This window comes from Heteronotia binoei, chromosome 2 (assembly GCF_032191835.1).
Source record: "Heteronotia binoei isolate CCM8104 ecotype False Entrance Well chromosome 2, APGP_CSIRO_Hbin_v1, whole genome shotgun sequence".
Taxonomy (NCBI): Eukaryota; Metazoa; Chordata; class Lepidosauria; order Squamata; family Gekkonidae; genus Heteronotia; species Heteronotia binoei.
In genome coordinates, this window is record NC_083224.1 from 90,071,395 (window position 1) to 90,096,015 (window position 24,621).

Consider the following 24,621-nt stretch of genomic DNA (forward strand, 5'->3'; position numbering starts at 1 on the left):
GTACATAGTTTCCCCACTGACTCACTGCTAGTGACCATTTTTGGTTTCTTGTTGTCCCTGATAGACAAAGGGCTTAGTTACACATCCGTCAGAGTGTACCTTGCCGCCTTGTCCACTTCACATTCTCCGGTGGATGGGTTGTCAATCTTTAGCATCTGCCCATCAAGCTTTTTCTGAGAGGCCTTATTCCCATCTACTTGACACCCGGCCCCACCCTGGGACCTCCTGCTGGTGTTGAATCACCTGACAATGTACCCGTTCGAGCCCATGGCGATGTGTTCTCCACACCTCTTAGCCTGGAAAACGGCTTCTTGGTGGCGATTACTTCCTCCCATAGGGTGCGATTTTCCATACATCTCCTTTTCAGACACAGGTGTGTCGCTGGCCCCAGGCCTGAACTTTTTACCTAAGGACATCTCTGAGTTCCACCTATCTGCTGACATCATATTACCTACCTTTTATCCAGATTGGTCCTTGAGGTAAGAGTGACTTCTCCACAAGTTGGATGTGAAGCGAGCTTTGTCCTTCTACCTGCTTTAAGATAACTTATGCTAAAATGAAATTTCTGGCTAAAAATATGACAACAGAATTAATTCATCTTTTCCAACAAAAATCAGGATTTTTTAATGAGAAAAAAGTGAAATATTTGGGCATATATATTTCAAATAAATGCAGTAATTTAAAGATGGACAATTATGACAAACTTCTTAAAAGAGATTTAAAAAGACCTGGAAAAATGGCAAGACTTGAACATATCATTAATGGGAAGAATAGCTTCGATAAAAATGAACATTTTACCAAGATTGTTATTTTTATTCCAAACTATACCGGTGCTTTTAACTAATGTGTTTTTTCCAAGAATTGAATAAATTGATTTCTGAGTTTATCTGGTGAAAGAAAAAAACAAGAATTAAATTTAAAACATTACAAGACTCTAAATTAAGAGCAGGTCTGGGTCTTCCAGATTGGCAACTGTACTATAGAGCCTCAGTGCTGTCTTGGGTGAGAGACTGGGTGTTATTGAATGATAGGAGATAGTTACTGCTAGAGGGACATGAACTCACCCTGGGCTGGCACATGTACCTGTGGTACCAAAGACTAGAAGGACACTCTTACTTTAAAAACCACTGGTTCCAGAAATCTTTGTACCACACTTGGACGATAAAACCCAGAATTTATCGGAAAATTCCAAGATGGGTGTCCCCAGTGGAAGCATTTACACCACCAAATCTTTTAAAATCAAACCAGATCTATAAATATGAAGAACTGCTGAAAAAAGATAACCATCTGAAAACAAAGGAAGAATTAGAGGATATTGACATTAGAATGAGTTGGTGGATGAGAACACAAATAGAATCTAGATATGCCAAAGACAAGACAATAGGCTTTAATATGGAACAATACCCATTTGACAAAATTTTCTTTGGCCCTCAAGAGAAACTGATTTCGGAACTGTATTCATATCTATTACAGATGAAAATGCAAGATGAAATCGTAAAAGACTGTATGGTCCAGTGGGCTAAGAATGTGGGCCGTAATATCATGTTAGATGAATGGGAGATGTTATGGAAATCTAATATCAAACTAAGCAAGTCAGTAGCCTTTAAAGAAAATTTGTATAAGATGTCTTATAGGTGGTATGTAACTCCTCCAAAACTTTCTAAAATATATTCTAATATGTCTAATAAGTGTTGGAAATGTAAAAAAACACGTGGGGTCGTTTTACCATATGTGGTGGACCTGCGAGGTGGTGAAAGACTATTGGAAGATGGTGCATCAACTTCTACAGAAAATTCTGAAGACACAGATTCAATTTAAACCTGAACTATTTTTACTTTATATACTGTATATCCTAGTAACTATACAAAAGAGATGAGACATTTAATAGCTCATATTAATACAGCAGCTAGAATTTTTCTGGCACAGAAATGGAAACTCCAGGAAATCCCTACGAGATTGAACTTGATGGGGAAAATTTTGGAAACAGCAGAAACATACTATTTATCCCAGTTGATGGCTGGGAATCTAAGGAAGAAGCGTGGAAACATTGGGAGAAGCTATATGTGTGGTTAGACACTTAAGACATACTGGTGTGAACTTTTATTCTTATCTCTTAAGATGTATACTAAAATGTAGAAAGGTTATCCAATATAGATAGACAGATAGTTTAAATGATTACTTACAATCTGTATAATATTTTACATAGATTATGAAGATATGGTGTAAAATAAACAATAATATCTCAATGATATTTTATTTAAAAGATTTATTGTCATGCAGACTGGATTACAATCATATTGCTAACTGTAATTTCAGCTTTCTATTTCCAACTTCCCTTTCCCCTTTTCTTCTTTGAAAAATCAATAAAAAGTTTAAACCAGGAAAACTGGGTGGAGGGGAAAGGCCTCAGGGGGAAAAAATGGAAACAAACCGGTTTTCCCATGAATTTTCTGTTTTTCCCTCTGGGCTTTCACATCTCTAGAAGGATTCCCTGCTTGTTCTTGTGGATGACTTACTTGGCTATATTGGAAGACTTATTGTGTGATGCTTTTCCCTGTCATACCTTCCATCATGTCCTTAAAGATACATGTTTTCCAGCATATTTCAAGACACGGCCAATTAGAGCTTTTTACCACATTTTCAGAACAATCTTAAGCACATCTATGCAGAATCTAACTCAAGTCTGTTCAATGGGGCTTACTCCCAAGAAAGTGTTTTTAGGATTGCACTGATTACCACAGAAGTATTATGTGGGACTCCACACAAGGATGGTTTTCACCCAACAAGGCACCAAGGAAGGTGGGCATGAGTGCTACTTTGGAAACATACTACCATTGAAGCAGGGCCTGCTTGGAGTGCTCTCATTTCAGAAGGTGTAGCTAGCAAACTTGCAAGGAATGCCACCTGCTGCTAAGCATATATGTTACTCAGGATCAAACTGCACTTTACCATTTCCCAGGAGATTCGTGATCAAACTCTGGAATTTAAAATAAAATAAAGTAGTGAGGAACCAGAACGGGAGAGCATTGCTAAACTGATTTAGAAATTAGTGCAGGGTCTGGGGGTAAACACTTTTCCTTCATTTTCCTTATGAAATCATGCATGTACCCCCATCCATTTTTTTTTTAAGATTTGGAAAAGTCAAGCAATCAGTTACAGCTTTTCAATCATATGTGTAGCTTGGCCCTGAAACAGCATTTTTGCACTCCATTCCAGGCTGCATCAACTGCCCTGTTGGGACTGAGCCGGTGCTAGGCTTTGAATACAAGTGGTGGAACATGTTGCCAGCTAACATGGAGACAACAGTCCTCAGTGGAATCAGTTTTGAATATAAAGGAATGGCAGGTATCATCATGAGCATATTTCTTTTCAAGGCATTTGGTTGGTTTTAACTGTTCCAGCTACATTCTGTGTTTAGTATGCTGTTTATTCAGTTCTGCCTAATCTTCATGGCCATCCTAGTCATACACACTGTGCACAATTAGCCTGGGAGACTCATTTTTATCTTTAATTAGGAAAAAGAGTTTACAGCTAGCACAGTTAGTAGAATGCTGGATTAGTGCTAGGGAGATTGAGATTCAAATGTCTACCAGCCATGAAGCTCATCAGATTCTGCACCTCTGGGAAAGCAGAGAACTTTAAATCCGTGGTTGAAGAATGGTAGGTGAGAAGGAGTCAGAACCATAAGTAATTAATTTTGAGATTGAGGCAAGAATATAAAATTGCACCCCCTATACTTCCATAATAATTATTTAGGGGGAAAGTAAACAGACAAATAACTAAGAGTAATTATGACTAAAATATTGTTATGGTATAATTTTTTTCTGTGCCTTTCAGCTTTGTGCACCTGGGGCAAGTATCTAATTTGGTTTGCCATTGTTACAGCGCTGGAAGAAGTATTTATAACTACTCAGAATTCCCCATTTCCTGCTGGCCTTCTTACAAGTCACTTTATATAGATGTTGATATAGGATGCAACTGAGCATGGGCTAGAACTGGATGAACAATGTGACAACCCTTGAACCCAGCAGTCCCCAGTTCCCCCTTTAATTTCTTCTACCAATAACTTCTAATGCTACAAATCATGTGACTTGATATCATGATATTGTGAATTTCCCTACCTGTACAAGCAATAGCCAATGAAGCACATGAAGGGTATGAAAAACCTCTGTATAGTTATCTCCTGGCATATGTTTTGTTTTTATCCAGGGAAAGAGAGGGATGTTTGGGCTGCAGTTTCCAGGGCAGCCACACATCTCCTATAAGCTAGGTCTGGCCTCAGACCTTTGGGCTTCCCAATCCCAACATCTCTTGGAAGTGTATGCAGTAGGGTTGCTACGAAATATTCTTCTCCGTTAACATGGCTTAATGGGATGATATTTATCTCTGTGCCATGAAAAGCCTCCACACATACACACATTTAAGCTTCTGTTAAATATTTTTTTCCAGGTTGTTGGCAACCCTACTATGCAAGTTCATGGAGCTACATACTTAAAGTGATGAAATCTTACACCAAAGAGAGGTTTGTTTTCCATAGAGACTGTATTGTATTAACTTTTGCCTGCTCTTTCAGGGTGGGAAGTGGCTGGCGACTACATTTACACAGCAGCAGGCGCCTCTGATGATGACTTCATGATTTTAACCTTGGTAGTTCCTGGATTTAGGTGAGTTCCTGAGTTGATGCTGTCAAATGTACTTCAAAATGTACTTGAAGGCTTCACTGTTTTCAAGTTCTGTATGGGTGATGGTAATCAATTTGAATTAAAACAAAACCAAAATTTTGATAGGCAAATCAGTCCAGGTCACGCTTGTTGATTTTTTCCTTTCCATTCTAAAGGTTCACACTGAAGGTCAACATGAATTATTTGAACTCATATTTTGCCCTGATACATTGAATTTGTGAACTATGTGAACTATGCTCAAAGTCTAGGAAAGAGACTGACCCTCCCCCCATCCAAAGCGTTCCAACTCACTTTGTTATTCCATCCTCACTGCTGTTTGCACAGATGCTGGAAGAGCAGTGCTGGTAGAGTTTCATTTCCTTGTGGTGGTGGAGTTTCACTTCCTTGCATTGATTTTTGTTGTTGTTGCATCTGAACGAATGGTAGAGTCAGGTAATGAAATGATGTGAGGTGGGAACTACACCTCCCATAAGGCTACACAGAAATGTGCTTCTGTGAAATAATGTTGATAACACCAACTTAAGTACCAAAAGATAAGACTTCTTGAAAAGTATAATGTTTATTTGACTGATTTGCTCCCTATGTATTTATACAATTGGCTGCTGAGTTGTATGCGGCAACAAGAAGTCTATAGAGGAGGGAGAAGTAAGACTTCCATTGGGCTGTAGGAGAATGTGCACATATGAAGCACTACTGATTGCAGTATGTTGTATTGTATTGTTTGAATGCGTGAAAAGTAACCCAACAAACACATTTGAACTGTTCACAAACAGTGGAAGTGGTCAACCAAAAATTTCTTTCCGTTTACAGCTAGTAAATAGACCAGAAGCCAAACTGTCTGATTTTCAAGCATCTCTAGTGCTACAACCCCTGGCCTCTTAGAATGCACTGCAGTTGGGAAGATTTTCTGAGAACTTTATGGGGTTTTCTGATTATGATGCTAATCTTATTAAGCTTGCTAATTGATGTAGAGCATACTGATTGATTCCTGTTCTCCTGTACTGTCCTCTACTAAATTTTCACTAGTGTCTTGAGCAATAAATACAACATGAGTTTGGCTTATTCTCTTGTAGCCCCCCACAATCAGTGACAAAGGACTCAGAAAACAAAGAGATAGCAAGAATCACATTTGTCTTTGAAACTATCTGCAGTGTGAATTGTAAGCTTTATTTCATGGTGGTAAGTTTGTCCAGCTACTTCTTCCTCTTTCCAAAGCAAATTCCCCACCACCACCCCACCTCCATTTTGTTTGCCTTGGTATTCTCTGTTTCCACCCATGGGACAAAACAGACTGTCAAAGGAATACAGTCATTCCTCCTCTTCAGGCTATGTTGTTTGTTTTAAAGGCATGTTTCTTAGCTGGTTTTTGCCTTTGGAACCCTCCACTCAAAAGCTATCACTTCTTTCCTTGACAAATGCCATTTTGAATTTTGTCTGTTGTAGCTTCCACTATTCTATGTGGTGGCCATATGCAGTCATCTTATTTATGCAGCCACCCTGAGTCCGCTTGCGAAGAGGGCGGATATAAATCAAATGTAATAAATAAATAAATAAATAAATTATTTACATGCAACTGGAAAAAAAATTGCCTCTCACATCCTCTGAAGTACACTACAGGTATACACATGGTATGCCAACTAGTCTTATAAAACATGAGAAGTGACACAGAATCAGGTAGCATGCATGTGAAAACTCTTTCCTGTGCTTTCTGTGCCATAACCCACATCATTATCACTTGAGCTGCAGTGGATATACTTGGAACTCTCTCCGAGATATTGCTGCCCTTCCCCCAAATTCCTCTGGCTATGTGCTTCCTCACCAATTCGTATCTTACCTCCCCTGATTTTCAGCTGTTTTTTTTTAGACTTACAGATGTTAAGATGTTCTGTTCATCCTCAAGTTATGAAAGTATCATAATTGTGCATCTGCAATGAAGACTTCTTTAAGCAGAAACTTTACCCACTTTGTCTGACAGGGTATGAATTCCAGAACTGATACACCTGTGGAGACCTGGGCTGGCCCTAAGGGAAAGCAGTCCTACACATACATCATTGAGAAAAATGCCACAATGAGCTTCACATGGGCCTTCCAAAGAACAGCATACCATGAAGCAGTAAGAGACTCTTACTTCCTAGGAAATCTTCTGTCCACAGCCTATTCTTTTGTTATCATTGGTATGGAGGGATTCCACATCAAGAATGGCTGTTTCTGTGTCTTACAAATGGGGAAGGTCACAGTGAAAAATGTATTCCTTGCAACACTTTCCTCACCCGGCACCATTCATCCCCCCCCTATGAAGCACTTCTGCCTCTTCAAGACACTTACAATATTAATTTTCATTTCCTTTCAGGGTAGAAAATACACAAACAATGTTGCCAGGCTGTACTCTGTCAACGTGACCAATGTCATAGATGGTGTCGCTTCTTACTGCCGGCAGTGTGCTTTGGAATCTTCAGGCTCATCCTGTACCTCCTGCCCAGCTGGGCACTACATTGACAGAGACTCTGGAGGCTGCTATTCATGCCTACCAAATACTTACCTGAAAGCTCACCAGCCCTATGGCAGTCAGGCCTGCATCCCTTGTGGCCCTGGTACAAAAAACAACAAGGTGCTGTTGTCCTCCTTATAGTTGATTATTCTTCAGTTGTAACAGCTGATTGTTGTGATTTAAACCAGAGTTTGCTGGCAGAAATCTGTAAATAAGTGAGTGCTATACATTAGAATACATGCAAGTCCTATTGTCCAAAGCTGTGTACTAATGAGCTAAGCACATAAAACTGTCTACTCATGAAGAGCTGCAGAAGATCTATTGGCTGGACAAGGCTCCATCTAAAATGACACATAGGAGACTTCTTAGCTGGCAGGTCTACTTATGAGTAAGAAGCTTAGCTCATTGCTTCATATGGCAGATGAAACTGCTTCCTCATGAGTGCTTCTTCTGCTTCTCTTTGTGGGTGCAAACTGCACAGCTATGAAGAGAAGCAAAGAACACCCTGGAAGAATATGGGCTGCTGTCAAGTGCCCACCAAGAAAAGTCATGCTGGTGCAAGAACAGTCTTAATCTTGATGATAAACTATTCCAAAACCCAATCTGCTCCAAGGAGAAAGAATTGTTTTCCAAAATTCTGATACTATTGAGCTCTGAAATACTGGTAACGTTTTTAAAGACCTTTGCATACATTCTAAAGCCAGATATTTTTCACATGTGCTGTTTCATGGGCTCTGGTCAATGGCGGTCTCTGCCAATAGCCATACAAAGTATGCAGTAGATAGGCTAGCCATACTACAGTTTTCCTTTTCCTCTTTATTAGTTGTACTTTCAAAGTAAGTAAGCCATTCCTATTCTAGGAGATATTGGAGAAAAGGGTACATAGCAGTTATCCATGATAGCTACTTAATACGAATTTTGTATTCCTAAAATCAGATTTAATTGAAAAATTAATTATAGTGCATTAATTTTGGTTTAATAATTTCATATTTCCCAGACTGAAAACCTGGAAAGTATACATCAAAAGGGGTTCTTCCCTTATTAAAACAACCCAGAGAGTTGTTAAAAATTTATATTTCTTCAAAAATATGAAAAAAATTACTTGCTGCCAAAATGGAATTGGCCCAGGATGTTCCTCTCCACACAGTCTGTTTGGTGCAATTATCCACATGGTTCCATGGCTGCACTGTGCAATTGGCAAGCACAACTCCACAGCAGTATGGTTCTGATCCTGGCTGTCATTAGAATCACCTGCCAGTTTGGGGTCCCTAACTCTCAAAGTAAATAGAATTTCAAAAACTGTTGGAAAAATTGGCAACTTCTCAGCTCCTTGGAAAAGAAGCAAAACTTTGTAATATTCCTCTTCCCAGATCCATTCTCTCTGTTACAACGACTGTCACTTCTCAGTCAGTAGGATAGACAGGACTCTGGAATTTGACTTCTCAGCCTTGGCCAATACTACATCCTTTTCAGGGGACCCAAGTTTTACCTCAAAAGGGCTGAAGTATTTCCATCACTTCAACATCAGCCTCTGTGGCAATCATGTAAGTATGTGTGGCGTATGAGGTGAAGGCCTCTCTTGTATGTCCTGACAAAACCTTGAGACATCAAAGAAATGTCTCCTAATGGAAGCAGCCCCACACAGGGCCACAAAATGTTTGCACAGATCATCAGATGGATTATTTCTGTTGCTGGAGAACAGTTCAGTGCTGTCCCACAGCTGCTGAGAATTTCCCTTCCACTTCTGGCTGCTGAAACATTTTTTGTGTGTGTCCAACTGCAATTATATGACATCTATTGAAATATCTGCATGTGTGAATCATAAACTGTAACATGTGAAGTGGTTTCTTGAAACTTCTGTTGAAATTGTCAGCATCTTAGAAAGGTTCATACCTAAAGCCCCCAACCTTTAGATGGGGCCTGGAGATCTCATGGAACCACAAACTATTTCTGGGAGAAAATGGCTGATTTGGAAGCTGGATTCCATGGCATTATATCCTGCAGAGGTCCCTCCCATCCCCAAACCCTCTCCTCAGGCTACACCCTCACATGGCAAAGAATTTCCCAACTTGGAGTTGGCAACCCTTACAGCAGTTGGGATGCAATTGCCTCTGTCTAAGTTTTTAGGAGATTGAAGCTGATGCTGTAATTCTTTTGAAAAAAATAGTGAAGTGAAAAGAAAGGCTTCTAACAAATCTCCCCCCCCCCTTCCTTGTTCTTCATCTGAAGGGAAGAAAGATGGCTACCTGCACAGACAACGTCACAGATATCCGGATCCTGGGCAAGGAGGCAGAGTCTTCCAGATCAGCTACCTCCTATGTATGCCAATCTGTCATTGTCCCCTCTGACATGATGGGTTACAAGACAGTAGTGTCTTCACAGCCTGTGAGTCTTGCAGACCGCTTAGTAGGTGAGAGAAGCAGGGACTGTTCGTGTAGTTTGAAAAGAGGACTTCCTGAAGCTCCTTCTTAAAGAGGGGAAGGAGTTGCTGGGTGTACAGATTCAAGTAACTGGGCCACTCCAGCCTTCAGTCCAGCAAGCCATCTAAACATAAATTGCAAGAACTACATGGCCCTGTTCACGCAGCATGTTGAGTCCATGTTAAACTGACCTGGTTCTGTTCCAAATATCTTTGTTCTGGATATTATCGATCAGACTGCCATATTGCAATTCAAATATTGCAATCCGTGGTGAAACCATCTTCTGCCGTCCACACAATGGCACCATGCAGTTCTCTTTTTTCATCCACTATTATGCGCATGCGCGCATTATGCACACAGGCTAAAACATTATGTGGTTATGCAGTTATGCACATATTGCTAAGTAGTAAACCAGATGTCTGAGGCTCCTTTTGCTCTGGGACAGCCTTCAGACATCCGGAAGTTGGTTAATATCGCAGCAGAACTATCCAGATGGAGAAAACTGAGAGGTGAAACCAGAGAACTCAAAAAACACCGCAAGGGAGCAGGTAACAAAATAATCCGGTTTTGAGAAGGATTGGGGGGGGGGGGGGCTACCACGAGTTAATATCAGGAGGCAGATGTTGCTGTCTGATCAGCCATTTTAAATCCGGAAGGAAACAGCAGTGACATCTGATTATACTGTGCATCTTAACAGTGCCTATGTGTACTTTGTCCAAAAGCATGATCACTTGAACAACACATATACACACTAATTGGTATCTCTTCTCACTGGTACCCTCCTTCCCTTATCCAGTTGGATTTTTCTGGTTTGGAAAAGCAAGGATGATGTTGGCTTTTTCTTCTTTCAACTGTTATTTATTTAGCAGTACACCAAGAAGACTAAACAAACAGCTGTTGTTCTCAGCTCTGTTCCTGGATGTGCTTAAAACTTCTGGCTTTCACTCACTAGCTTCATGCAGGGTTGTCAAAGGTCTGGAGAAAAATGGCTTGTTCCTTTAATAGAGGCTTAATATGTGAAATGGGCAGCTAAAACTATTCACGACATGAAGGTAAATAACATCCTGTTAAAGCTCTATTGAGGAGATGGGACTTTTTTTTCCAGGAATTTGGCAGCCCTAACCTCAGGCCTTGGGATTTTTTTAAAAAATGTCAGGAGTTTGTAACTCTAAAGCCAAAGGCAGATCATGCATTATCACACAGCCTGTTACCACACTGGTGTTAAATCTTACCTGCTGCTCTGATTCTGGTTTGAATTTGTAAGGAAGTCAATGAATTTTATGCTGTTTTTATGATGTGTTTTTATGTTTTGTTTATGTGTGGGCTGGGGAACAGGCCATAATATATCTTTGTGCTGCTCCTCCTCACTATCTTTTCTAACTTTCAGGAGTAACAACAGAGTCTACCCTGGACAATATAACTTCTCCTGTTGACTATTTCCCTCTGAAGAATGTGGACTTACTAGATGTGATATTCTTTTTTAGGTAGGCTGTAAGGTTGCTAAAGGCAGGCATTACCCATTTTACTGGTCTGTCAACGGTCATCAGCAATGTGAAATTTTGAGTCCTTGCTTTCTAGAGCCTGTTCATGTGCAAGCTAGGCCATTGCGGTCACTAGGGAGCAAGGTAGGAACGTCAGTTGCTTTGTAGCCTGGGAAATGAAACTTCTCAGCTTCCTATAAAGAAGAGGTAGGGCAGACTTGCAAAACTAAGATCCACCAATCAAAAACAGACACAAAATGGTGGTTCATTAGGTGAAGCCAAACACAGGATGATATCGAAAGGGGACCATTCCTTATTTTCTTCCTTGTTCTTCTAGGAGATCATCACACACACTTATTCTCCCCCACTCATGCACATACAACTTTCCTTCCCCTAGGATTGCCAATTCTGGTTAGGAAATTCCTGGAGATTTGAAGGTGGAGCCTGAGGAGGGTGACTTTGGTGAGGAGAGGGACTTCACCAGGTTATAATTCCAAAGACTCTAACCTGCAAAGCTAACATTTTCTCCAGGAAAACTGATCTCTGTAGTGTGGAGATTAGTAGTAATTCTGTGAGATTTCCAGACCTAGCTTGGAGGTTGACAAGCCTACCTCTCCCACCAAAAGCAGCCAACAGGGCAGGAAAAATGTCCTGCTCCTTTAATAAGTGGAAATGGGATGCTGATGCTTATTATAGCATGAAATTAAATAACATCACCTGATAGTTATATGCAGGTCAAACTGATGCTAAAAGAACAGCTAGAGAAACCAATTTAAAGAGTTGGCTACCATTACCACACACAATTGCCCCAAGAATAAAGCACATAAATGTGCAGAGGATAGCAGCTTCTCCCCCATCCAATTCCTCGAGTTGATATTTATATTCTTTTTCACAGTTTGCCTCCCTATACACAAACATTTACATGTGATGTACACACTTAGAATTAAAGTATAGAGTGTTTTGGAGCATGTACATGTTCAGCACAAGAATTTGGTTTCAGCCCAAGAATTTGGACTAGAAACCCATTTCTGGTTTTCTTCTTGATAATGTTTCTCCAGTTTCATTTACAAAGGAGAGTCTTTTTGTTGTTGCTGCTTAGACCAGCTTTGAAGGAGGTAGCAAGTGCAACATGATGTGGATTGCAGTGGCTCAGCTCAGGGACCTTTCCCACAAACTGAATTTACTTGTGATTTTCTTGGGAGTCAGTCCACTGATGTTGGAATTGGTTTGGGCATGGTTCTTCCACAAGTCTGCCTTCCTGGTACATTTTCACTGTTGTGGAGTGAGTTTATTTTCTTCTACATGTGACTTAAATAATGAAGATTTTCAAGGAAAAGGTGTTGTCAGAGTCATCACAGCACCCCCCTTATTATTATTTTTTTTAAAAAATAGTCCTAACATAACTATTGATATAGTGCTGTAGTGTTGTAATGAATTCCCACCTTTCATTAAAAAAAAAGTCTCTTGCTACTCCCATTATGGAGATATAAGGAAAAAGCATATCTCTGTGAGGGAAAGAGATACTTTTTTATAATGGAAGTTGGGAATTCAGAGAACCTGCTTAAACTAATCATTACAACACTACAGTATTATATCAATATTTTAGGGTCTTTTTTGAAGGAATACAGTCACTGTCTTGTGGGGAGAAGGGAGTTGTTTAACAATGATGATGATCCAGTAAAGCAGGCTGGAGGTGGATGGGAGTGGACAGGTCAAAGAAAACTAATAGAAACATTACTCACTTGGAAAAAGCTGACTCATAATTGGCTTCCTGAAAAACATTGAGTTAAAAATGGTCTAAAAGAGCCCCCCCCCAAAAAAAAACCCGGGGGGGGGGAGACAAAAAAGTGAAAAATAAAGGCACAAAAATGTGTGCCAAAATCAGAGAATAAATCAAAGCAGTATTGAACCAGAACTAACAAAATGCGGAAAAGCCCAGGGATAGAAGCAAGCTGAGGAACAGGACTGGTTAAGGGCCAAATTAACTTTGTACATGCATAGGAAAGAGAAACAGGACATCATTTGCCAACAGAGAGAGTGCAAATGGCCCTGCCACGCATCCCCCACCCCCCAGCCAACAGATCAATTTTGTAGAATCACTTGAGGAAGAAAGTCAGAAAACAAGATTGACTGGTTAGATCACAAGTGATGTTCTGCCTACTTATAGGACAAACTCTGCAATTGCACCTCTGTAGGACACAAAGCAGTGCAAGCAATTATGCCTTGTCAAACTGTAGCAGAGATTTTGTCATAACGTGTTTTGCTTAACCTGCAGATCCAATGATGTGACCCAGACTTGTAATAATGGGAGAGCCACTGCCATCAGAGTAAGATGTGATCCCCTAAAGTCTCCTGGAAGCCTGTCTGTGCCAATGTGAGTTAAAGAGCTTGCCAGAGGTTTGGCTCAATATAACCTGTGCCCTTTAAAAATTGCAATCTGCCCCAAACGGGAGCAATCTAGAAGTTGAAACAAAGACAAACCTTAGAGAGAAGCAACTGAATGACAGAAGATGAGGCCTGCTGAGACTCATTATCACTAAAATCTGAGGTCTAATCTACAGGTCACAGGATTTATAGTGTATTACTATCTAATATAGATGCATACTGATGTACCTCAAAATTTAGGGTTGCCAACTGCCCAAAGGAAAAACCTGTCCCTTTAAAAGGTTTAATGAAAAAGAGATTGGATTTATACCTTGCCCTTTGCTGGCCAAAGGAGCCTCAGAGTGGCTTACAAATCTCCTTCCCCTTCCCACAACAGACACCCTGTGAGGTAGGTGAGGCTGAGAGAGCTCTTCCAGAACTGCTCTTGAGCAGAATAGCCTTGAGAGAACTTGTGGCTGACCCAAGGTCACGTCAGCAGGTGTATGTGGAGGAGTGGGGAATCAAACCCTGTTCTCCCAGGGTGTTCTCTGCACACTTAACCACTACACCAAACTTATGAGATGGGGAGGGGGCAGCAGCTCAGTAGTAGAGCATCTGCCTGGCATGCAAAAGTTCCCAATTTCAATCCCTAGATAGCCAGTTAAAAGGGTCAGTGTAGGTGATGCAAAAGACCTCTGCCTGAGACCCTGGAGATCTTCTGCCCGAGTAGATAATACTGACTTTGATGGGCCAAGCCAGCTTCATGTGTATTCATGTGAGATGTTCTTTACCAGGTTATATGATTTACCTGGTTGCCCTGAAAAGCTTCAGCTGCCTGTTTCCACACATTAAGGCTCTGTTAAAGAGACAGAAAGTTTTTCTTCAGGCCTGTTGACAATCCAGTTCAAAAAGGAGTTAACTATTCCCAACAATCTCTGAGTTGAGTCTGTCTGTCTTCCTCTCCAGTTATTACAAATGACAAATGTTCTTGCTTCAAATTCCATTACTGATTACAGTTTGGTTCTTCTGCCATTCCTCAGAGAGGGTGTCAGCCTTTTTTTATTGTTTAAAGCATTGCTTGTACATTTCCAGTGTAATCTTGTCTTGTATTACTCCTGTCTAGAGATGTAAAATTTCCAAAAATGTTGATGAAGCCATAGTTTTTTAAAAAAAACCTTTCCCCAAAAGGAAACAAAATTTGGATGGAAATGGAAATATATGCAACACTTACTTTCCTATCAAATCTAAATCTGCTCCTTTGATTACATAAAGTATGTCATGTGCAATAGCATAAAAATAGTGTTAATTAGAATTTAAAAGTACTAGGTTTTAGTATATCTGTATGCATACTTTGTTAGTGTTTGTGATTTTGTTCAGAGATTCTCTGTTCACCTGTAAAAGCATATGCTCTTGTTTTGGAATTTCATTCATACTACATAATCAATACTATCCTTTCTCCTATTAAGAGTCACAGCTACATCTGTTAGAATTAAAAACATAGCATATCTATCAATATTTCTGAGACTAACAATAGCATAGCAGTTTCTTCACATTCTGAACATCATTCTTTCACAGCTTCATTACCGCTTTAAAAGATAAAGATGTACAGGAAGAAAAGCAGAGAAATGCTTTGAAGATGGAGCCTCTTAGAACCTTTGGTTTTCAAGTTTCTTCTTTAGGGCTTATGTGTCAATAGCATATTTCAGGAACTGTATGAGGTGTTAGTCCCTGGAATTCAGCCTGAATAAGAGCCTATACCCAACATCATCAGTAGCTAGGTTTTGTGACAAGATAATAGGCCCATTGGTCTCAGTTCATTTAAGATAACTCCTTATAATTTCCTTACAGCAAGTGTCCTGAAGGAACCTGTGATGGGTGCACTTTCCACTTCTTATGGGAGACAGTTGAAGGCTGTCCTCTCTGTTCTACAGATGACTACCATGCCATCACCAGTGCCTGTGTTGGAGGAATTCAGGTAGGGACTCAAAGCCATTTTTTGTTAATTTCTTTTTTCTCTCCAAGACCTATGAGCTATACATTCTAATGTACAATTAAATTACTGTTAAAATGAGCCACTGATTGCTCCTTCAGTCCTGTTGTCAATGCACGAATGTGCATCTAGAAAGAGAGAGACCAAACTGGAAGCAACAATTATTTCTATGAGACTTATCACCACAAGGTAGTCTTAGGGCCTGACCCTAAGCATGTTTACTCTGCATGAAGTTGCACTTTTTAAAGTGTGATTTTCATCCAGATATGTATGTTGAGCATTAAAATTCTCAATTGCTTAAGTACTGCTATACTTTAATGCTGTCACAGCAACAATGCACTGTCAATTTGGTTTTACTGTTATGAAAAATTGCATTCCTCCAGTTTGCCCTGCTTTCCTGGTCTACAACTGGTCTACAAATAGTACTAATCCTACTTCTTGTCTACAAATAATACTGATCCTACTTCTAAACTATGCTGATGTCTTAGAAGGAGGACCCCTCTACTTTTCTCCTACAGAGAACCACGTATGTGTGGTGGGAACCAAAGCTGTGTGCAGGTGGCATTCCCCTCCCAGAGCAAAAAGTCAGCATCTGCGAGACCATGGACTTCTGGCTCAAAGTGGGCATCTCAGCTGGGACCTGTGCTGCTATACTTCTGACTGTCCTGACTTGCTATTTCTGGAAGAAAAACCAGAAGTGAGTAGCAATTCTTCCTCCTCCTGCATATGACTTGTTCTTATTCATAGCTGTATCACATCCCTATCTTAACCAAGGAATGGGATATATCATATTTCCCTTTCTAAACTGAGTGATTACCTTGAGTATTACAGCCCATGACAGCTTCATTTTAGTGTCAAAACCAATGAGTATCTCAGAGGTTTTCTGCATGTATGACTTATTCCTGCTTTTCTTACCAGTTGATATGCTAGCAACAGAGTCATACTGAGCGTGGGGATTCCACTCCATCAGCATTTTTCCAGTTGCCATCTCAATCTATTTTGTTACAAACATGCATTAATACAACAGAATTTTTGTGCAATGGTGTTGCATCACAGTGCCACCCCCCCCCCTTTTTTCTGTTGGTTGCACATGTACTGAATTGATATACTGCTAGAAGAGGGGCTTGCACAGAATCACCATGTTGTCCCTCTGAGAAAATGCCCTTCACTCAGAGATTTACCCCAATAGTTGGGTGTTTAGGGCTACAAACTAGTTTTAGTTTTCCCTATAAATAAATGGCAAGTAAATGGAGAGGAGTTGCTCAACCTTCTAGTCAATTGTTTTCAAGCAGCCAGTACTTAATGTTTAGTCATATAAATATCTGTGATAGTCTCCATCAGAATTAAAAACAAACACCCTCAAACTAATAAAAAATCAAATTTCCATGAAAAATAAATACAAAAAGGGGAAGAGTCACTGGATATCAAGACACAGGCACATCTTGTAAAGGTATATTGCTATCAGGAGCTTTTTTAAAAAAAATCAGAGTTGCCCACAGACTCACAGGGAAAAGTATCTTTCGTTCTGTGGAGGGGGAGGGGTGGGTTCAGGGTGTATCAAGTGAGCCAAGAATGAAGGCAAAGAGTGAGTGACAAGAAAGAAGAGTGAGCCCTCCTGTGCCTTCGGAAAGTACAAGAAAGCAAATGGTTATAGCAAACAAAATTGTTTTTCAGGGCAGAGAAAGAAAAAAGTGCCAATTGCTGCAACCATATGGAAAGAGCATTAATAGCTCCTGTGCCTTCTTATAGTGATACAGATCTATATCTCTATTCGGCAAGCACTTTCTAAAAAAAAACAAAACCCTAAAAATTTGCCAACATGCATGAGAGATAAAAATTCCTTATTACCAGGGCAGGGGAAAGAGAACACAGGGATGGGTTGTCCCACAGTCATGGTCTAGTCAGCGGAAAGTAGCTGGGAAGTGGAAGGAACCAACAAAAGCACAAGAAATGTTACACATGTGAATGAACATGACTGAAATTCAGTTGCTAGAAAAAGATCACATAAGAATGGTCCCAAAAGAACCAGGTGGGGGAAAAACCAGAAAAATGTGAGGCAACAACTAATGGCTCAGGAGAACATGAGGAAGACAGGATATTCTGAAGCAGTATGGAATCAGAATTGACCCAGTAACATCTGTCTGAAAAATACCTCTCCATTTATTGTAAGCTCTATAGTACTACTTACACTCCTAAGAGTGTCTCTGTCCACTCTCTGCCTATCAATGGAAGAAGAGTAGTGATAGTGCTACCATGTATTCCAACTATTTCTGTCTCAGAAGCAGGAATAGGAGAGAGGAGGGAGAGGTTCTAGGAAAGCAGGGACCAGATAATGTTGGCTGAGAAGCCTCTGAGATAAAATGTTTCTCTCCCACTTCCTGTTGTGAACATAAGCTTGTCAAAATGTGAATAAATAGCACTTATTAAGGATAAAATAGCACTTACTATGGATTGAAAATAACCACTGATTCCTCAAGAACTTCACATTTCTAAATTTTCCAATTATTGGAGGGGGGGCACTATCCATCTGATGGATCCAGCCTCTGTTCATCTTTCTAGATATCTCTTTGTTGTCTTCAAAGGCTAGAGTATAAATATTCCAAGCTGGTGATGAATTCCAGTGCCAAGGACAGTGAGCTGCCTGCTGCTGACAGTTGTGCCATTATGGAGGGAGAAGATGTGGAAGATGACTTGATATTCACAAGCAAGAATTCTCTCTTTGGCAAAATAAAGGCTTTCACGACTAAGGTAAGCTGCATGTGAGAGCCACCTTTTATAAGTGTCAGTAGGAAGTGATTAGGAATTTGTTGGTTTGGCCCCAACAGTGATCTAACTTGACAGATGTCTAAGATATATTGCTTCATTCTCAAAGCAGTATCTGGAGTAGACACATTCTTAAACCACTTAACAGGCAACTTACCTCCAAGGCTAACATGTCTTTCAATAGTAATCAAAATCATGATCTCATCTAACACATGCTGTGCTGTGTGTGAGTCTCAATATTATAGCTAAGGGAGAAAGTGAATAGGAGCCTCATTCTTTACTCAGCCCCCGCACACCCACCAATGTCTTGACAGACTGAGTAGCCAAAATGAATAGGACACACACACACCCTCAAGAAATACATCAAATACTTCTACACTGTCGCTGGTGTAGAAAAGCATCCAGAAGGACAGTCACTGCAGGCTGGTCTTGAATTCTACATGCATTCCTTCTGTGACATCCTTACCCTGGGCTACACCTGTCAGTGTTCTCCATTCTCAGTGTTCACTTGCATGTGCTATTGTATTTCTAGTTGCTCTAACTGTTGTTCTAGTTAATAGTACACTGCTTGTTTTCCCCCTCTTCTTTTCTAATGTGGCTATTTGTCTTCCTGTAGGCTTCTCTTAGCTACAGTCAGGCTTGGCAGGAATCTGTGTGTAGGGATGTCCTCAATAAACTAAAAGGAGGAGTCTTCCAGGTAGATAGAAATTAACTGTAGATGACATTGTCTTTTGTCCCTGTGTCTGAAAACAAACCAGTCGAGTGACAGAACTGAATCACATGTTAAAATAACCACAGGGCAGACATGTGGTAAGAGAATTTAGATTAGGACCATGGCATGCAGGGAGAGGGGCTTAAACTTCCTACCTGCACCATTGCCCTAAAGTGAGAGGAAGAAAGCAAAGAAACTGGATGAGTGCTGGAGACATGCTAATGAATATTAATGACAACTGCAAGTTCAGGGTCATAATCTGACAGAAAATTCCTTGAGCTTGCCTCGTCTCTAGAACAAGTGGCTATTTTATTGTGCAATTTAGAATAAGGTATCACCTGCTTGCCGTGTGGTCACTTTCATTACCAAAAATAAGAACCCTCTGGTTCTCTGAAAGGGTCTATCTGAGGAGAACCAAGGCAAAGCCATGGAAATCTGAATGTATGGATTCAAATTTCAGGCACAGAACAAATTATAAGAACTTGCTTTGTGTGGGTGAGCTTCCTTGCCATCAGAGATAAACTTGGTGCTCCCATTGTTGATCCAAATGTCATATTCTCACTGAAAATATTCTGTAAACTTATCCATGAATGTTGATGTGTACATACTTGCTTTGTTTGAATCAGGGCTGTTTCCACAGGGTGATGATTTTCTGTGTTTCTTCTGTTGCCACCACAAATACAATGGTGTTACATTAGTAACAGAGGCCCACTCATAGTTTTCCTGAACTTCCCTTTTCCCACTCCCTCCCCAGCCACCATTCACCCCCCTCCCCATAAACTACTGGAGAGTTTGGGGGCTCTTTTCATACCACCATATCATTAAACTCCAGCAATATGTCAACTGCCATTTAAAAAATAAACTCAGAACCTTCCAGTGTCATGCTGGGGGGCAAATAGTGGCTGCAGGGGGCTGAGGCAAGGAAAATGCCATTGATATGGGTAGGACTTTAAAAGATATGCATCACCCCATCCACACAGAATGCAGATATGCTTTGACTCTGACCTTTCCTAAAATATTATGCCAAAAAGGGTTTTGGAATGAACACAGGAAAGAGGGAAGAAAAAATGGACAGTGGGTTATCAGGGACCACATTGTGTCAGTGTTCCAGATGAACTTGTTCCAATTTCAACACAAAACCAGAGAAAAAACCTCCTTGTGGAAGCAGCCCAACTCTGGGCCCTTACTCTAGAGCAGGGGTGTCAAACATGCAGCCCAGGGGCCAAATCAGGCCCCCGGAGGGCTCCTATCAGGCCCCCGAACAACTGGCTCTTGTCTGCTTCCTTCTCCTCTCTCTTGCTTCCTTCTGAATCTCAGCTTGCTTTGCAAGGCTTGCTCAATCACACAGGAGCTACAGAGCAAAACCTCTATTTTCTCCATTGGCTGAGGCTCTTCCCCCTCCTGGTACCCCAGGGGAGGTAGGGAAAGAGCCAGAGCATCCTTTGCCCAGTTCCCTGGATCCCATGGGAGAAATACAAAGAAAGCACCTTTAAGACCAACAAGTGCTAATGTTTTAAGGTTTAAAAAAAAAAATAGTCGTGTTTGTCTGTGTCCTTTAAAAAGTTTATATCTCCGTTACCTAATCTTAAATAGGTACACACATGGCCCAGCCCAACATAACCTGACCTGGCCCAACAAGGTCTCATTTATGGCAGATCTGCTCCTCATAACAAATGAGTTTGACACCCCTGATCTAGAGGTTATAAATATACTACTTTAGTTATGTGATTTTTCAGGCTATCCTTTCCCTGAGTTTCCAAACAAATACTGATAGTTCCTCATCTCATTCATCCTCATGATCAGGTCTTTTGTTGTAGAAAAAGCCCAGCAGGATCTCATTTGCATATTAGGCCATACCCCTGATGCCACCATTGTTTCACACAAAAAGCCTAACAGGAACTCGTTTGCATATTAGGCCACACCCCTGACACCAAGGCAACAAGAACTGCGTTCCTGCTAATAAAAAAGCCCTGCTCACAATCACTCTGAAGGGCATGTCACTGTAATCCCCATTTTGCAGATGAGGACCTGAAACTGAGAGAATCAGCTGCTCAGTGCCACCAGTGAGATGGGTCCAATATCTTATCTTAACTTCAGATACAATCCTCATGGAGCACAGAGTGAAAAATGGCTTCCAAAAGACTTCATGACAATCAGTGGCCTCTTTTGAATGCACTGAGATCCAGCAAGGACATTCAAAAGTAGCTGTAGGCCCTGCACTTTATCAGCATCTTACCCTTTTGCTAGCTGTTTCTCAGCTGTTACCTTCTGCTCCTCCCACTGCAAATAACTGACAAAAATGCTCTGTCGGTATGATCTGAGGCAGCATATGGTTGGCTGCTGTTGAATGGCCTCACTAGATTGCAGCAAGCTCAGTAGAGTGGGCTGGAGGCAGCTGGTGGTTTTTGTACAGCTATCTGAGAGTTACTCTGCACAGTGGCTTGCATTCTATACCTTTGCTCTGGGCGCTGCAGGGGCAGTTCACCACTGTGGAGCTCACTTCCTCTTTGGAACTTTGAGTTCATTGAAAAACATTGGAATTGTGCAAATGGAAATGCATAGCACAAGAAGCAAGTTTCACAGCCTCCACAGCTCCCTTGTGCAAAGCAAAGGTATAGGATCCAAGCTTCTGCCTTGTTATTAAATAGATGGATTCAGCATAATCTGGTTAGATTCCAATTGTGGTTCATTTTAAGTATGACATTGGTGAGGTAAAGTGCTTCCCTGCTGACTTTCCAGGCGCTTCAGAAGCTGAGCTGCAAGCTGTTCAAAGCAGTTACGTGTACCTACCTTGAACACCAACCATCTATACTCCCTGTGGCCATTGTGCTGGCCTGCTAACTAAGCAGGCATAGCAACTTTGCATAGGTTGCTGCAGCTCAGTATAAATTAGACTCTGAGCCATTGCAAAGTCACACAGTGCCTTGCCAGCCCTATGTGTAAATCAGACCTAAACTCAGAGAGAAAACCCTGAATTCTTCTTCCATTCACACTGCTCTTTATGTTCCTTTCAGAGAACATCTGATGGTTTTGACTCTGTTCCGCTGAAGACCTCATCTGGCACCACAGACATAGACCTCTAGGAGCAGAGTGGATTGCCCATTCCAACGCCTTTCCCGCAGGATGCTTTGGGTGTTCTCCTTGGTTAAGACCTGCACTTTGATGAACTTGCCATGTGGCCTTACTGGATACACTTTTAACTTCAACTTCTTATTGTACTTTTTTAAGCCTAGAATTTTAACATTCCGTCCAAAAAAAAGAACCATGCCAAATACAAGTTTGCTTTTAAAAATTATATGTAGATACATATTTGTATTTCTCTTGCATCCTCCTCTTCTGGCACAATGGCCTGAGAAGAGCTCAAGATCTTAATTTCTACAGCCTTCCACAACAGTTATCTAATCCAAAGTAAAGCCAGTGGTAATATTTGCATTTTCTTTACTCTCCCCCATCAAGTGACCAATGCTCCATAGGATATTACTGCCATGAAATCAGCCCTCAGGGAAGGCTCCTAAATCCCTCCCCCCTCTGCTTCTTGGTACAGAGGCCTGACTTTCAGAAGCCCTTCCCCTTCTGTTAAAGGGTCTCACTCTTAAGGCCTGTCTGCCTGCGAATGACTCTTCAGCCGGGATGCAAGACAGTGGAGTGCAAATTGCACGATTCATCTGATCCTACACTTTACCCACCTGTAGGTGGATAATGAGCAGAGAAAAAGGCAGATTACAGGGGCTGTGGAAAGGCTTTTCCTTTAAAGCTGAAAGCCCTTTCCTGGGTCTCCTTGAGGTTCCTTGTATCCTGTCACTTAACTCATCAGTTTTGGAGACAGTGATGGAATTGCTTTAAACATTGCAAAATTATGCATCCCAGACAGAGCAGTCACACCTTCCACAACTTTCTGTGTAGTGGCTCTTGTGGTTCATTCTTGGCCCTTCAGAACTTTTTTGCAATGAAATAACTTACTCATAAGCTAGCTTTCTTCAACATCTGAAAACTATGATCTTAGGAGAATGGTTAAAAATGTTACTGCCATTCACAATTGTCATCCTTTCTAACTGTCATCCTGCAAAATTTGTGCCATCCTTGATAATATTTTATCTGCCTTACTGGAAAGCTTTCCTTTGAAATAAGGGAAATGTATCAGGAAGAACTTCTATCATAACTGTTCTGTATGACACTCAACCCCTTTCAAGAAGAATGAAAGCCTACTTCCTTTAAGCCACTTATAAGTACTAGGGGCACTTAATGAATGTGATATCAGATCTGACCTCCTGAACAGCAAACAGAAGCAGAGAATAAACCCCTCTGCATCAGTTCCAAGATATATGCCACAGCTCTTAGTAAAAGACTCTTAATTTGTTTTTTAAAAAATGCATTGGGGAAAATAGAATACCTTACTAGTAAATAAGGCATCTGTTAGTAAATAGATAAGTACAAGTGGGTTAATACTATCTTAAACAAATGGCACATAAATGATACACTTTTAAACATTTAAAAAAATCATTCCAAAGATGAATCCAAAATACTATTTTGATAACACCAAAAAAAAGAAGCAAGGGGGGGAGGGGAATCTGTATTGAACAAACAAAAAACAATATACACTGAATAAATCTTACTTTCATTGGTCAAATGTATCATATGTTGAACATTTATTCAATTTTCCCAGCCTGATTTGGATCAAGAAACACATTTCCATTTTTTGATTGTGGGTTTTAATTTCCAAATCCTGATAACTTTCTTCTTTTCCCAAATTTTCCCCTATGTAATTTTATGTAGGTTGATGAGTACCCTGACTCATTAAGGGGCAAACAGTAAGTAAAATGTTTTGGGACTTTCCCCAAAACACATTCAAGTTAATAATGAATGAATGGATTTTAATTCATACTAAATTAAAGGCCACAGAGTCAAATGTGAAAGATCTAAAGACAGTTTGGCCAGCACAGACACAGGACATCTATTCCAGAACTCTATGCATATGGTAAATTGTGGCCCTACTACATGCTGCATGAAACCATTGGAATCCAATGAGCTGCCACGGGGGTGAATGCAGCACAATGCCATTTTATGTTGTGAGTTCAGCCCTTCCATTGAGATGCTGGTTTAGGACATTCCATTCTCTCTCACTGTAAATAAGCAAGTTACTAGCCAGACCTAGTGCCCTGTGTACATCAGGTTAGTCACAAATTGTGATTCTGGATTCAGTCAGTCAGTGCTGAAATTTCACTTCTTTCTTTTTTTGGCAAGTTAGAGTAACCTTATTATAAAACAATTAATTAGAAAAACGTACAGTAACCCTGCAATTTGTCCCCCCTTCATGCACGTTTAATGCCACTATTTTGTCCTGATAATCCAGCTATCTTGGATTTCCATCAACGTACTTTGATTTGTTGCCTGTACTGTATAACTGGAGACCTATGAAATACATTCACTGTGTTACATCTTACTGAGGAGAAAAAGAAATCATTGATAGTATGCAACATGCACAGCAGTAGCTCAGTTCCCCAGCAATTCTTCATGCTGAAAAGGGAAAAGTCCCTTTAAAAACGATTTTGACTGGAGGGCACATATCCTTCATGGCCTGTTACCTCCCCATGCTGGTTTCAGGTTGAAGAGAAGTAAGCTGTATGATAGCTCATGCTTGCACACTGCTCTGCTGTAAACTTTTATGAGGGCAGCATTGACCTTGGTTCCTGTCATTTTCAGAGGTTCAGAAGGAGACAGTGT

General features: G+C 40.6%; 1 protein-coding gene across 2 annotated transcripts in view; it reads left to right on the forward strand.

The window, feature by feature from the left end:
- The window catches only part of ELAPOR1 (endosome-lysosome associated apoptosis and autophagy regulator 1), a 137,701-nt gene extending 115,506 nt beyond the window's left edge, over window positions 1-22,195 (forward strand). Inside the window, exons 10-23 of one of the 2 annotated variants that reach the window (XM_060231576.1) lie at window positions 3,217-3,345; window positions 4,574-4,664; window positions 5,756-5,861; window positions 6,658-6,795; window positions 7,033-7,290; window positions 8,541-8,714; window positions 9,400-9,580; window positions 10,978-11,074; window positions 13,347-13,445; window positions 15,284-15,410; window positions 15,944-16,122; window positions 18,008-18,173; window positions 18,805-18,885; window positions 21,915-22,195. In XM_060231576.1, the coding sequence (XP_060087559.1) occupies window positions 3,217-3,345; window positions 4,574-4,664; window positions 5,756-5,861; window positions 6,658-6,795; window positions 7,033-7,290; window positions 8,541-8,714; window positions 9,400-9,580; window positions 10,978-11,074; window positions 13,347-13,445; window positions 15,284-15,410; window positions 15,944-16,122; window positions 18,008-18,173; window positions 18,805-18,885; window positions 21,915-21,983 (1,895 nt within the window). In that variant the 3' untranslated portion in view covers window positions 21,984-22,195. The remainder of the gene's footprint in view (window positions 1-3,216; window positions 3,346-4,573; window positions 4,665-5,755; window positions 5,862-6,657; window positions 6,796-7,032; window positions 7,291-8,540; window positions 8,715-9,399; window positions 9,581-10,977; window positions 11,075-13,346; window positions 13,446-15,283; window positions 15,411-15,943; window positions 16,123-18,007; window positions 18,174-18,804; window positions 18,886-21,914) is intronic. The other variant, XM_060231577.1, reaches the window with a different exon arrangement.
- Window positions 22,196-24,621: the final 2,426 nt, after the last annotated feature.